The sequence below is a fragment of the Taudactylus pleione genome, unplaced genomic scaffold, assembly GCF_031769625.1.
Source record: "Taudactylus pleione unplaced genomic scaffold, aTauple2 ptg000086l, whole genome shotgun sequence".
In the NCBI taxonomy this organism is placed as follows: Eukaryota; Metazoa; Chordata; class Amphibia; order Anura; family Myobatrachidae; genus Taudactylus; species Taudactylus pleione.
In genome coordinates, this window is record NW_028284488.1 from 32,878,285 (window position 1) to 32,892,073 (window position 13,789).

Genomic DNA, 13,789 nt, shown 5'->3' on the forward strand with positions numbered 1-13,789 from the left:
TCTGCAACCGCCTTTTTTTTTTTTTCCCCTCCAGTGGCACCTTGGGATTTGTCTCTGGTTATCAGGGCACTACAGGTTCCCCCCTTTGAACCTTTTAATACAGTGGACCTCAAGTTGACATCGAAGACACTTTTTCTCCTCGCTATCTCCTCAGCTCGCAGGGTCTCTGATTTGGCGGCACTCTCAGCCCCCATATTTGATTTTTCACCAGGATAGAGCTGTCCTTCACACACTGGCAGGCTACTTTCCAAAAGTGGTATCCAGTTTTCATTTAAATGAAGAAATAGTTGTACCGGCTTTCAAGTCCTCAGGTCTTTCTGCTGATGAAACTTCATTGGATGTGGTTCGAGCTCTTCGTATCTTCTGGCAGGGTACTAACTCCTCCATCAGAAAATCAGATGCACTGTTTGTTTTGTATGGCTTTCACAGATGTGGTTGGCCAGCTAACAAGCAGACTCTGGCTCGGTGGCTGCATATGACTATAGATCAAGTTTATTTATACGCAGGCTGATATGCCTGTTCCTAGCAGGCTGACAGCACATTTAACTCGGTCTGTGGGACCTTCATGGGCAGTTAGACATGGCGCCTTGGCTGAACAGTTGTGCAAGGCAGCCACTTGGTCTTCCGTCCATACCTTTATCAATTTCTATGCATTTGATACTTTTGCTTCTCAGGATGCTTCCTTTGGGCGGCGGATCCTCCTGTCGGCTCAGAAGCATCCCACCCTGAACTGCTTTAGGAGATCCCCAAGGTAGTTCCTGTGGACCCTATGAGTACTGAAAAAGAAGCGTTGTGGTATAACATACATTTTTGTTAACTTTTTCTTCGAGGTCCACAGGGCACCCTCCCTGACGCACCTGGCCTCAGTGGGATCTGCTCCTTCTTGTCACTGATTCCCTCTTCATTGTGTATGAGTTTTTCTAGTGTAATGTGTAGTTCCTTCTCCACTTCTCCTGTCAATGGGCTTGCTTACGAACTGAGGACCTGTGGCCGGAGGCGGGGTATATATGGGGGAGGACCCAGTGCATCCTAGGACCGGAAAACGTCGACTGTTTGGTGCCTGGTTTTCTCCAAACCACATAACCCCAAGGTAGGTTCCTGTGGACCTCGAAGAAAAAGAGTTATCAAAGGTATGTTATACCATAACTCTTAATTTTTGTTATGCAAATGTCAAATTGATACAAGATTATTTTGCACTGGACAATCAATCAAAAATATATTTAGAGAACCAACAATGAAAAGGAAGTGTATTCGGATATAGCATCCAAAGGGAACACAATGCATTTTGTTGGTTGTATGCCCATGGAGATAATGTACAGATGTCTTTACACATCTTTGCTGCAGTCAAGCTAAAAAGCCCCAATCTGCACGCCAGGCCCCATGAGGCTCTGGTAGTGCCAGGCATCTAGGACTAGGACGCACCAGCCGACTGCTGATTAATATGATAAGCGACACTTGTATTTGACTTAGATGCATTTTCAGCAATAAAAAAAGACTCCCATCGCTAGCAGAGTAGCATGGCAACTGGCGGCTCACTCATTCCAGGCAAGTCGCGCTGCGTAGCGTATTGAGGCTAGATGTATGCTAGATGCTTTAGCAAATACATATGAAATGTATTTCTGATCCACTGAATAGTAAAATGGAAAGAAGACTCCTTTGTGGGACACTCTTATTGTAATTGTATATGCAGATGTTAAAACTTTACAATTTGTGAATCTTTTGAGTACTATTAAAAGTTAACATACATAGAAATATCTATGGATTGTCCTGGTAATACAGCGGCAGCGGTTTCAGTTGCTGGGTTCTTTAATTTGTGCTGTTTATCCTACTCTGTTTTGAAGATGCTCGGCATGGTTTGCGTTTATAAATAGATTAATTTTGGTGTATTCATTCACTGGGACCTTGCTTCGGCATCATCTCTAGGGGCTACGTATTCTGAAAGGCTTCAGCAGATATAAACTTATATCCTGCATATAGCTTACAGGACTCTGTGGAAGTGACTCCCAAATATTGCAAAATAAACCATTCTGTCCTAAGTGTGGGGCCCCGGGGCAAATTTTTTGGCATGTACTGTTCGTTTGCCTGATATCTCTCCTTTTTAGTTTACTGTCACCAAATGCATAATCCAAGCGGGTATTTTCAAGTGTACGTTATCGGTAGGCGTTGGACGGATACCTGTCTGTCAGTGAATTAATTAATTTAGTATTATTTTTTTTTAATACAACATGAGTGCTTTTGTATATGGCAACAAGAAGTGTGCCCACATTTGCGAAAATCTGGTCCAAATGGTTGGTTGCCCTTTACAGCCTATTATACCTATTCTGTTCTGAGTTGCTTTTCTAAATCAAAACAGTTATTGTTTTATTTGGGCTTTTTGTTTACTGTGGTGTTCTTGATTTATATTGCACTTTGCTATGATACTGTATTTTTGTTTGCCTTTTTATGTTTGTTTTTGTTAAATTTTAGATAATAACTGTAATATTTTCAGTAAAACTGACCCAATTTTAAATAAATGTGAAGTTGCTATATTTAAATAAATGTATGCATTTGTTTTACGTGGCATAACTGTGATATTTAAAAGTGTGCATTTCCTGGAAAGCACACTAGGTGTCACTAATCCCCTTTTTGAAAACTATTATTTTGGGTCTGTCTTCTATAAGTTGTATAAATAACACAACGAAACCCTATAAAGAGATATAGTGATATTTGTATGTATGTAGATTTGTGTGCATGTACGTGTGTATATATAATTTATATGTATGTGTAACATATAATGTATATATGTGCATATTTGTGTGTATGTGTGTATATATATATATATATATATATATATATATATATATATATGTATATGTGTGTGTGTATATATATATGTGTATATATATATATATATATATATATATATAATATATATATATATACACACATACATATATATATATATATATATATATATATTATGTATGTGTGTATATATTATAGTGTGTGTGTATAGCGATGCTGAATAGCCCAGGGACGGGCTATCTGGGTGTTTAGTCATGCAGCTGTTAGCGCTGCGCTACGCTGGCAAACAGCATCGGATTTCTCCTCTCATCCCTGGGTTCGGGAGCTCCCACCCGAGGCTATTCAACATCGCTTTGAATTGAAAGATATGATACATATATATAATATAGATTACACACACCACACACGGCGGCACTCATGGAGAAATCAAAATAGGGTCACGACTACCTCTCAGCCATTCAACAGTTTCGGTTTATTCAAAAACCTTTGTCAGGAACATAACAAATAAACAAGCATCTTACCTTAAATAAGGACACCCATAAGTGTGACAATCTCCCTGGTTTCTTCCCTTGCGGCGCAAACAACACAGCACACCTGTGCGGAAGTGACGTCCGTACGGGGAATCTCATTCCTGTCTAGTAACCAATAAACAAAACATACATACAAAGCTGAAAATTTAAGTAGCAGTCTACAAGATCAAATTCGTTACAAAAAGCAATTAAGTTGGAGAGAATCATTTAAACCATACGGTTTCAAAGTATTTAAATAATCTATCCACCAAGCCTCTCTTTGTAATAACTGTCTATCCCTGTTACCTCCTCTGCGGTCATCTGCAATCTGATCAATCATTTTGTATCTAAGAAATGTTGCTAGCGAATATTTCTTCTCCTTTAAAATGTCTAGTGACAGGTTGTTCATTAGGTTTACCCTCTAATACCAGTCTAATGGTGCTGCGGTGCAACGCCATTCTCTTTAAATTTTCGCGTGGTCTTGCCTATATAAAATAGACCACCAGGGCACCTAATGAAATACACAACAAAAGTAGATGAACATGTCAGAGTCTGTTTAATGTAATAGTAATAGATGATGCGTTCTGTCATCCCCATTCATGAAAGACTAAGTAACTACAAGTTGTACACCCTTGGCAGTGGAAATTACCAGGCTATCTGGACAAGAAATTAGTTGGAACAGGGCTTTTAGGTGACCTCACATCTGTGCGAACCAAGAGCTCTCTAATACTTTTACCTTTCTTGAAACAAGGGAGTAGTTTAATATTTTGCAATAAAGGAAGATCTGTATCCTCCTTAATAATTGGCCAGTATCTTTTGGCTGTTTTGACTATCTTGTCACTGCACATATTATGATTATTCACCCATACTAAAGAGTCCTTTGCCAGTAATTAAAGCGGACTCTTCTACAGACTGGCTTGACAAATTGCGGATTCACATTGACAAATATAAACATGATCTAATTCAATTTAAACAAGACAAGGTGACAGTGGTTAATAGAGCCTATGAAGAGTGTAGAGTGTACAACTGGGTTAATAACTCCCCGATTAGACCAGGATTGTTTAAACATAGAACCCCTTTTAGAAAGAATCAGAGATGTCCTCTGGAGACCGAGACAAGTGAACCGGGCTCATCTAATAGTGTCAGAAAATACAGGGGTCAAGAAGCCTTTTTTACAGCAAAGTCCACCAAGCTGGGTGATTACCAGAGGTTGAAAAGGAAGTACCCAAGACACTATACCCGTAGAGGGGGCCAGTCTGAGTGGCAGAGGAAAGCGGGGCTCAAGAAAGAAAAATTAATTTTTAATCTTTCTTCCAGGACACTGCAATATGAGGAATTCAGAGTCTTACAAAAGGTCTGAATTTTGTCCCTAGTATTAGGTTCAACAAATTTCACAGTAAAATTTATGTGTGTCTGCTTAATCGACAATTGCGGTTAAAATAAATTTTTGGTAATAAAGAGCATCTGCCGAACACAGCGCATCCTCTTGAGTGCCCTATAAAAACTAAATCAACATTTGATCCGCTGTCTACTAACCACGGTATCAAAACATTTAGTAAAATACTGAATATATGCTTGGATGATTGTGATCTGAATAAACAGAATAAAGGCTTTAATCTGACTAAAGCTGAATCTCAGGCATTAAAAAAACTTGCTTCTTATGATATTACTATCCGCCCTGCCGATAAGGGGGTGGAATAGTAATTCAAAACACCTCAGACTGTTTGTCAGAAGCGTACAGACAACTCTCAGATGAATCGGTTTATAAAAAACTTAATAAAGTTCCTACTGATGAATTTGCACGTGAATTGACGCTTCGTCTTGAGAATGCTTATGAAGATGGAATTATCCCCAAATCTGTGTTTACAGCTTTTAGTACGCCTTCTCCGCGAGTCCCGGTACTTGATACACTTCCTCACGGTGCACAAGAATATTGGACACCCCTGGGCAAACCAATTATCTCGGCCCGGTGGTCATTATTCTTTGAGGTATCTAAATATCTAGATTACTACTTGCAACCAGTAATTCAGAAAGAACAGACATATTTGAAGGATACAACTTCTTTCCTTTTGTAAGCTGCAAAACTTATCTATATTACCGGATTCATTATTTTTGTGCACAATAGATGTAGTATCTGTGTACACGAACATTCCGTACAACAGGGGCATACAGGCCACGGAGCAACTTCTGACTAATAACTTGGTATATCTGGGACCGGATCTGCCATTTTTCTTGAAATTTTTAACACTAGTATTAACTAGAAACTATTTCTTGTTCAATGATGCGATCTATGTACAAATGCTAGGCTGTGCAATGGGGTCATGTGTGGCCCCCACATATGCTAATGCATTCATGTTTAGAGTGGAGAAAAACTTGTTGTTCTCTAATGCAGTGAATACCGGTCACATTGCGTTATTGACACATTATATTGATGATGTGTTTCTCATATGTACTGGATCCAAGGAACTTTTTATTTCAATGATGGAAAATGTCAATAGGCTTGATGACCATATAAAATTCACATATGATATACAAAGTAAGGAAATAAATTTTCTGGATGTCAACATTACTGTGGAAGAGGGGCAATTGAAAACCTCAGTCTTCCACAAGCCCACTGACCGTAACAACTTATCGTTTGTCACCATCCAGTGCCCTTAAAACAAGGACTACCGTTTTCTCAATGTCTGCGGGTTAATCGTATTTGTAGTGACATCGAGGATGAAAAAATACAGATGTCTTTGACTAATAAATTTCTGCAGCGAGGATATGGTAAAGACCTGCTGGATAAAGCCATGAAGAAGGCACTAAATATTCCAAGGCGAGAGACCTTCCGGAGTACTAGATCTAAGGACTCTTTAGTATGGGTGAATAATTATAATATGTGCAGTGACAAGATAGTCAAAAGATACTGGCCAATTATTAAGGAGGATACAGATCTTCTTTTATTGCAAAATATTAAACTACTCCCTTGTTTCAAGAGAGGTAAAAGTATTAGAGATCTCTTGGTTCGCACAGATGTGAGGTCACCTAAAAGCCCTGTTCCAACTAATTTCTTGTCCAGATAGCCTGGTAATTTCCACTGCCAAGGGTGTACAACTTGTAGTTACTTAGTAATAGGTGATGCGTTCTGTCATCCCCATTCAGGAAAGACTATTAAAATTAAATAGACTCTGACATGTTAATCTACTTTTGTTGTGTATTTCATTAGGTGCCCTGGTGGTCTATTTTATATAGGCAAGACCACGCGAAAAGTTAGAGAATGGCGTTGCAGTGCCAATAGACTGGCATTAGAGGGTAAACCTAATGAACAACCTGTCGCTAGACATTTTAAGGAGAAGGAACATTCACTAGCAACACTTAGATACAAAATGATTGATCAGATTGCAGATGATCGCAGAGGAGGTAACAGGGATAGACAGTTATTACAAAGAGAGGCTTGGTGGATAGATTATTTAAATACTTTGAAACCGTATGGTAAATGATTCTCTCCAACTTAATTGCTTTTTGTAACGTATTTGATCTTGTAGACTGCTACTTAAATTTTCAGCATTGTATGTATGTTTTGTTTATTGGTTACTATGTTGATGGTGATGTCACTTTACCCTGACAGGGATGAGATTCCCCGTACGGATGTCACTTCCGCACAGGTGTGCTGTAGTGTGCGCCAGAAAGGAAAGAAACCAGGGAGATTGTCACACATATGGGTGTCCTTATTTAAGGTAAGATGCTTGTTTATTTGTTATGATCCTGACGAAGGTTTTTGAATAAACCGAAACTGTTGAATGGCTGAGAGGTAGTCGTGACCCTATTTTGATTTCTCCGTGAGTGCCGCCTTGTGTGGTATATATTTCTCTGAGGAGTTGGATGGCACCCGACCATAATTATTCATATACAGCCTTGCGGAGTGCCGATTACTGTGTATATATATATATATATATATATATATATATATATATATATATATATATATATATATATATATACACACATATACACATATACACACAGACAGACCCAGCACTCACCATGATGTATAAATAAGTAAATAAATAATGGGGATTTAGTTCATGGATTGATCAATGCATTTAAGCCCGCAGCCCACATCACGGGACCCCACTTTCTGCAGGTCCTACACTATCCGTCACACTGATGGAAACCTGGTAGCTGCTATCACATAGTTTAGACTGAAAAAATGTTACCTGGTTTAAAGCTCACCTGCTAGCTAATGGCTTTTAAAGGTAAGGCAGTCACCTGACATAGCTTCTATCACACTACCAAAAAGACAGCTGACACAGGTTAATATAAACGAGTTTGCACATGGGGTGCATGAGAAAGCTATGATCACAAAAGGTTAATAAAAATTAACCGCATAAACAAAGTCAGAAATCCACTGCACTCACCACTCCTAGATTTGGGGTGCAGTGTAAATAGTGTAGTGTATATATTATAGTGTATGTATGTGTTCCAAGCTGCTGTATAGGAGCTGGCCAGGGTGCTGAGACCGTAAGAGAAATTAAGAGCCAATCACAGATGGCAATGTGCCCTGTTGCTTAGCAGCAGCCTAGAGAGGGGAGGGAGTCAGGGACTGAGCAAGGTCACCTCTGAGGGAAACTGAGTGCATGCGAGACAGCCTCTAACAAACCCATGAAGATGCCCTAATGCAGACACATTAGTCTGGAAGGATCCAAGGGAGACATAACTATCAGGAATGAAAAACAAACAAATAATGGAACACAATCGAATGATTTCCATTCAGTGGTGGGAAACATTGGACAGCCACCATCAAATAGTAAAAACACTACCATTGGAGCAAAAACATCAATGATTTGTAACCATCGGATTCCGATGTTCATCACTACGCTGAACCTGCAAGCGGACTTCGATCACCACTCCTCCACCCTGAAGTGCTCCCTCTCCAGCGTGATGTTCCCAATCAGCCACATGCCCTTGGTGAACAGGATGCGCCTCCCATGGAAGTTTGTGCTGTTCTCGGACAGGGGCATTGGCTAGGGAGCCCAGGAAATACAGTGTACATTGTGCAAAGAGGACATTGTTCATCGCCATGTTCAGCAGCAGGTGAAGGGAGCGCATGGAGGAAATATGCACAGGTGCCCCAACCCCAGGGACATGCTGCTGATAATGCTGCAATATTAATCTCTCATCAATGATTCTCCTGCCCTTCCCAGAAAATCCCAGTGGCTGGGCTCCAGGGCAGCAGCAGCTGGAGTTGTGGTGACACTTGTGAGATGCAGGGGGCAGGAGTGAGAAGCAGGATGGTTGTGAGATGCAGGGGACTGTGGTGATATGGCGTAGGTTTTTATGAGATGCAGGGGGCTTTGGCAAGACAAAATTGGTCCCGTGCGATGCCGGGGTGGGTCTCGAGTGCGTGTGTGTGTCCCACGTGCTGTGGGACTGTAAGCTCATTGTATGGGTCGAGTGGCAGCTTCAGAGGTAGGGCTGTAGCGCAGTCCAATATTCAAAACCAATTGCCAGTGATGGCAGCATTTGGAGTGATAAATGGTGTGGATCCCCTTTTTAGGCGTAAAATTAAGCATATAAATTAAGTTAAGTTGGTATGAAGGAAATTCAAATATCTGAGGTCTACCTGGGTGAAACTAGGTGCATCAGCAGTATAACAAATATTAACAGTGTTATAACTGTGTTATTACTACAGTAAAACTTTCTCCCCCTCTGTAGTAGTAATCTTCCCCCTCACCTCTTTAGTTAAACACTTCCCCTTCCCCACCAGCCATGGTAAGATCTGGTACAAGGCGGGATATATACTGCAGTGACCTGAGATGCTGGGACAGCAATCCTACTGTAGTATATCTCAGCATTCTGGGTCTCCCTGTCTATGTCCTGCTGTGATGAAATGAATCGACGTGGCTTGGTGCCAGTATTCTTTATCACAGAGGTTCCCAAACTCCACCATTACAGTCCAGTATTTAAGGATATCCAAGCTTGAGTCCAGATAGTTAAATCAAATTGACTGAGGTAGTAATTAAGTCACCTGTGCTCAAGCATGGAAATCCTTAAAACGTGGACTGTAATGGTGGAGTTTGGGAACCACTGCTTTTTCAGTTCCTGAACACATTCCTTATGCAGTCCTGACAATCCTGTGCCTGGCCATGATACACAAGTGGAATGGCAGCGGGACTGTCTGATCCATGGAAGGGTTTTAAAATACATGTAGGCTTTTTCTTCTAATATGGCTGATATCCCTGTGTCACATTACATATGACATTATGTGCAGAACTTCAGTTGGTTTCTAAAGAAAGTTTAATGCTGCTCCTTTTTCATTATAGATGATGGTGAAATTAAAAGATCATCTGTCACAGCATCTGCATCATGTCGGGAAAAACAAGATTGACAAGATTGTTCTGGATTTTGTTTCTAAACAGGTAAATGGATAAAGCACCACTAATTCTTTAATAAGCATCTTATAAACCAATTAAAGCATTCATAATCAATATGCATTTATATAGTGAGTAAACGTTTCCATACCAGGAAAGGTCTGCTTCCCATACTTACCTAAAGGTCAAATGTTCTGTCTGAGTTGAAAGGAGGTTTAACTGCGCCCAAACTTGTATTTTAGACGTTATAATTTAATTTAGTTCATCTTAGCAATTTGTTCACTCCTGGCACTCCTGAGCCACGGGTGTGGATATCAAAGGCTTTCTGAACCATTCACTGTGGCTCATCAAATCTGAGACCTCTTTTGGATTTGGAACGTATATTTAAAACTACTTTTAAAATGTCTAAATCTATAAATCATTCTAAAGATAATTCATTGTTTGTACTAATGAATAAAATGCTTAAGATATGGCCGACCTGTTTTTGAAGATTTTTGGCGGTGCGGTCGGTACTCCCATTCTCTCATTCACTGTTCTGGAGTGCCATATCTAACTTATTCTTTGGAATGAGGTATTTATCCTCATTAATCAAGTAATTCAAGCTACTGTCCCCTGCTAGTTGTCCCTCCTACATTTTATCCCTTACTGCTGCAGAATATTAATAGACCTGTCCTGGGACATATGCTTAAAGCCACCAGAGCAGCAATCTCTCTGTTCTAGAAATCTTTCTCCTCCGCATCTCTTTCATTACTGCTAAGATTCAAAGGATGTGTGATATGGAGTCCATTTGCTTTCAGGACACTTCCTCTGCCTATTCCCTTTTGAATAATGGTTCCAACAGCCCTCATATTATACGTCTTGCCTTGCCATAGCCTTATACTTCTCCTATACTGGCGGTGGTTGTTAAGACGGCTGTGTGTTGATCTCTTCCCCACTTACACTGTATGTACCCTCTTTCCTGTTTGTTGTTTATCATGACTGCCCTTCCCAGTATTTATTTCATAAATTGTATGTTAAAACTCTTCAATAAAACTCTACTATATAAAAGAAATTCAACACCATGTTTTGATTTGTACAGATTGGAGTTTTGTAAAGCATGGGGAAAGATTTATTCATACTAGTACACCATTTTTGTCAGCAGTGCGTTCCCCACTACAAGAATGCAGCTGGCTAGGTATTATTTGGGTACGCCCATAACACATTCACTAGTTTGCTATTCCTCATATGGTTGCATTGCTTCTGATAACCACTGACATGCTGTGTTCCAAGTCACATAAATCTTACATCTTGCATAAAATGAAAAATGTTATGTGCTTTGCTGAAAAGAAAGACATTCTATAGTATTTTCTTCAGACAGGATATACTTAAGCTTTTAAATATGCACTGCTGAATCTATCTAATAGTTGTGTATCCTACAAATTTTATATATTGTGTAGCATTAACTAAATCACTGCATCCTGATATTAAACATAGGAAATACAGCGGAAAAACACAATATAAAATTATTGAATATGGTTTGAAAAAAAAACATCAATTTAAAATGTTCTATTGTAAAAAAAATATTCCATATAAAACTACCACTTTTATACAAAGTGGTGGCATTTTCATTTTATAGCCAATGTTGTATAACCCAAACTTTAAGGACTATTTGGGCATCCCACAGTTTTATATAATGCTCTCTTTACTACATATGATGCTGTCACATTGATCTGTCAGCATCAAGGGAAGGGTAAATTCACTTCAGAATTGGTCACTCAGTCTACGGGGGGTTGGGAGTTTAATAGGTTGAAAAACCATTGTGCTTTTTAGTCCGATTATTGGGTAAGATTGTAGTCTCTGTATGTAATAGCATACAAGTATGATTATATACAGTAATTGTTTTAAATAAATGAATAAGCAAAGAAAAGAAAATGTGGGTCTTTTTTTAACACCAAGTAATTGATCAGTTAGTAGAAATAGTTTGTGTAAATACAAGTGGCAGTTAGTAGAAATAGTTTGTGTAAATACAAGTGGCAGTTAGTAGAAATAGTTTGTGTAAATACAAGTGGCAAAGTATTGATGTGGAGATTATATAGTGTGTGATCTGTATTAATTTGCAGTATATGTTGTTGTTTGTACACTAACACAATGTAACTATGCACTGATCCTCACCTGGAACCTAGCAGTACAGTTTAAGAATTATATTTTTTAATATTAGATATGACAATTTTTAACTTTTATTTTGTATTAAATGAAGGTCTCTTTTGAATAATTAATTTAGAATAATTGAGGGACACACATAATTAGTCACCCATGTTCACACCTTGTGTGAAATATGTAATATCACATTGTTATCCTGAATCCTAAAATATTTGCATGTTTATTGTGTTAAATATGTTTCCATTCTAGTTGGACCTGGTATGTCAGATATTGGAGGTGGTTTGGAGAAAACATGCATTAGAGCCGGGTGTTTTATGTTTGTAAGTATGAGGATAGTGCAGATTTTAGTTATCTAGTACCCATGTTTTTGTCACACACAATACTCTACTAGATGAGCGGGCCTTTGGGCTTTAAAAGTTTGCAATAATTTATTTTACAGTTGGCTATTAAAAATACATAATCTGACCCCCTGTCCCTATTCTGGCTAGTCTAATCTGCAGCATTATGGATTGCCATTCAGATACCAAGGCTTACAGAATACATATCTGGGTGATGTTGGAAAAAGTATGGGGAGGGGGCATGCTATCTCCCGAACAATGGGGACATGGGCCCGAGGCAAAACTGCTACTTTTAAGAGGTACAAATCGAAAATATTAAGAGTTATGGTAGACTTACCTTTGTTAACTCGTTCTTCGAAATCCATAAGATCCACAGGGATACCTTGGGGTGTATTTGATTGGAGTGATCCAGGCACCAAACAGTTAAGCTTTAGTTCCCAGGATGCTTCAGTCCTCAACATGTACCCCGCCCCAAGCCACAGGCAGACCGTTTTGTAAATAAGCCCAGGAGCAGGAAAGAGGAAGAACATTAATCTCAAACACTCTCCCAGTAAATGAGTATTTCTCTTGATCACTGATTCGCTCAATGAGGCCAGATGCGTCAGGTTGGGCGTCCTGTGGATCCTATGGACTTCTAAGACATACAGTTAACAAAGGTAAGTACCATAACCCTTAATTTATTCTTCAGGGTCCATAGGGGATCCACAGGGATACCATGGGGGTGTCCCATAGCCATTTGCCTAAGGGTGGGGATGCTGATGATAAGAAAGAAGAATCCGACGCCCAAAGGAAGCATCCTGGGAGGAAAAGGTATCAAAGGCATAGAACCTGAGAAAGGTGTGGACGGAAGTCCACGTGGCCGCCTTGCACAATTGATCAGCAGAAGCACCACATCTAATCACCCACGAGGGTCCCACAGACCGAGTAGAATGAGCTGTAAGCCTGTTAGGCCTACATGCAAGCTAATCTTACTGTTCCAGAGAGATTGGCTCTGGCTCGTTTGCTCCGCATGACAGTCTGTTAACTGGCCAGCCTTGATTGTGAAAGCCATACAGCACAAAAAAATAATCTGATTTCCTCAAGGAATTTGTAGGATCCACATAGATCCGACGAGCACGAACCACATCCAAGAAAGTTTTTTACCTGCAGAAAGATTCGAGGACTGGAGGGCCCAAAACCATACTCTCCATTCAAATGGAACCGGGATACCACTTTAGGGAGGTACCCAGCCCTAGTACAAAGGACAGCTCTGTTCAGATGAAAGATCAAGAAGGGGGAGCAACGGGGGCGTGGCCGAGCAAGCTAAGATGGCTGACGCTTACACCTTGAGCTCCGTTGTAGCGCACGACTGACTGACCCCGGATCCCGCACTAACCTTCCCCCCCCCCGACTGCCGGAGTGGACTATATCCTCCCCTTACCATCTGGGCCATCTGGTGGAGCCGCTGGTCTGAAGCGGGGGGCCCCTGAACGGACCTAATACAAACGCCGAGTGCTCACTGTAGCACCCGCCGGCGCCATCTTGCTACTCCCATCTCCACTCTCCGAGCTGCCTCCTTCTCCGTGTCGCGGCCTCCTCCCTTTCGCCGGCCGAGCGCTCAGGGGTTGGTGCTGCTGCCGGCACCCTGGAGCTGTCTGTGGGGAGATCCTTGGCGAGGTTTAGACAT

The 13,789-nt window shown here is 40.4% G+C and overlaps 1 protein-coding gene across 3 annotated transcripts in view; it reads left to right on the top strand.

Annotated features, from left to right (window-relative positions):
* GSAP (gamma-secretase activating protein) overlaps positions 1-13,789 on the top strand; it is a 195,551-nt gene that overhangs the window by 159,738 nt on the left and 22,024 nt on the right. For all 3 annotated transcript variants that reach the window (XR_015877836.1, XM_088468827.1, XM_088468828.1), the window contains 2 exons: positions 9,599-9,694; positions 12,035-12,105. Coding sequence is in view for 2 of the 3 variants with exons in the window: in XM_088468827.1 (XP_088324953.1) it covers positions 9,599-9,694; positions 12,035-12,105 (167 nt within the window). In the remaining variant the exon portion in view is untranslated. The remainder of the gene's footprint in view (positions 1-9,598; positions 9,695-12,034; positions 12,106-13,789) is intronic.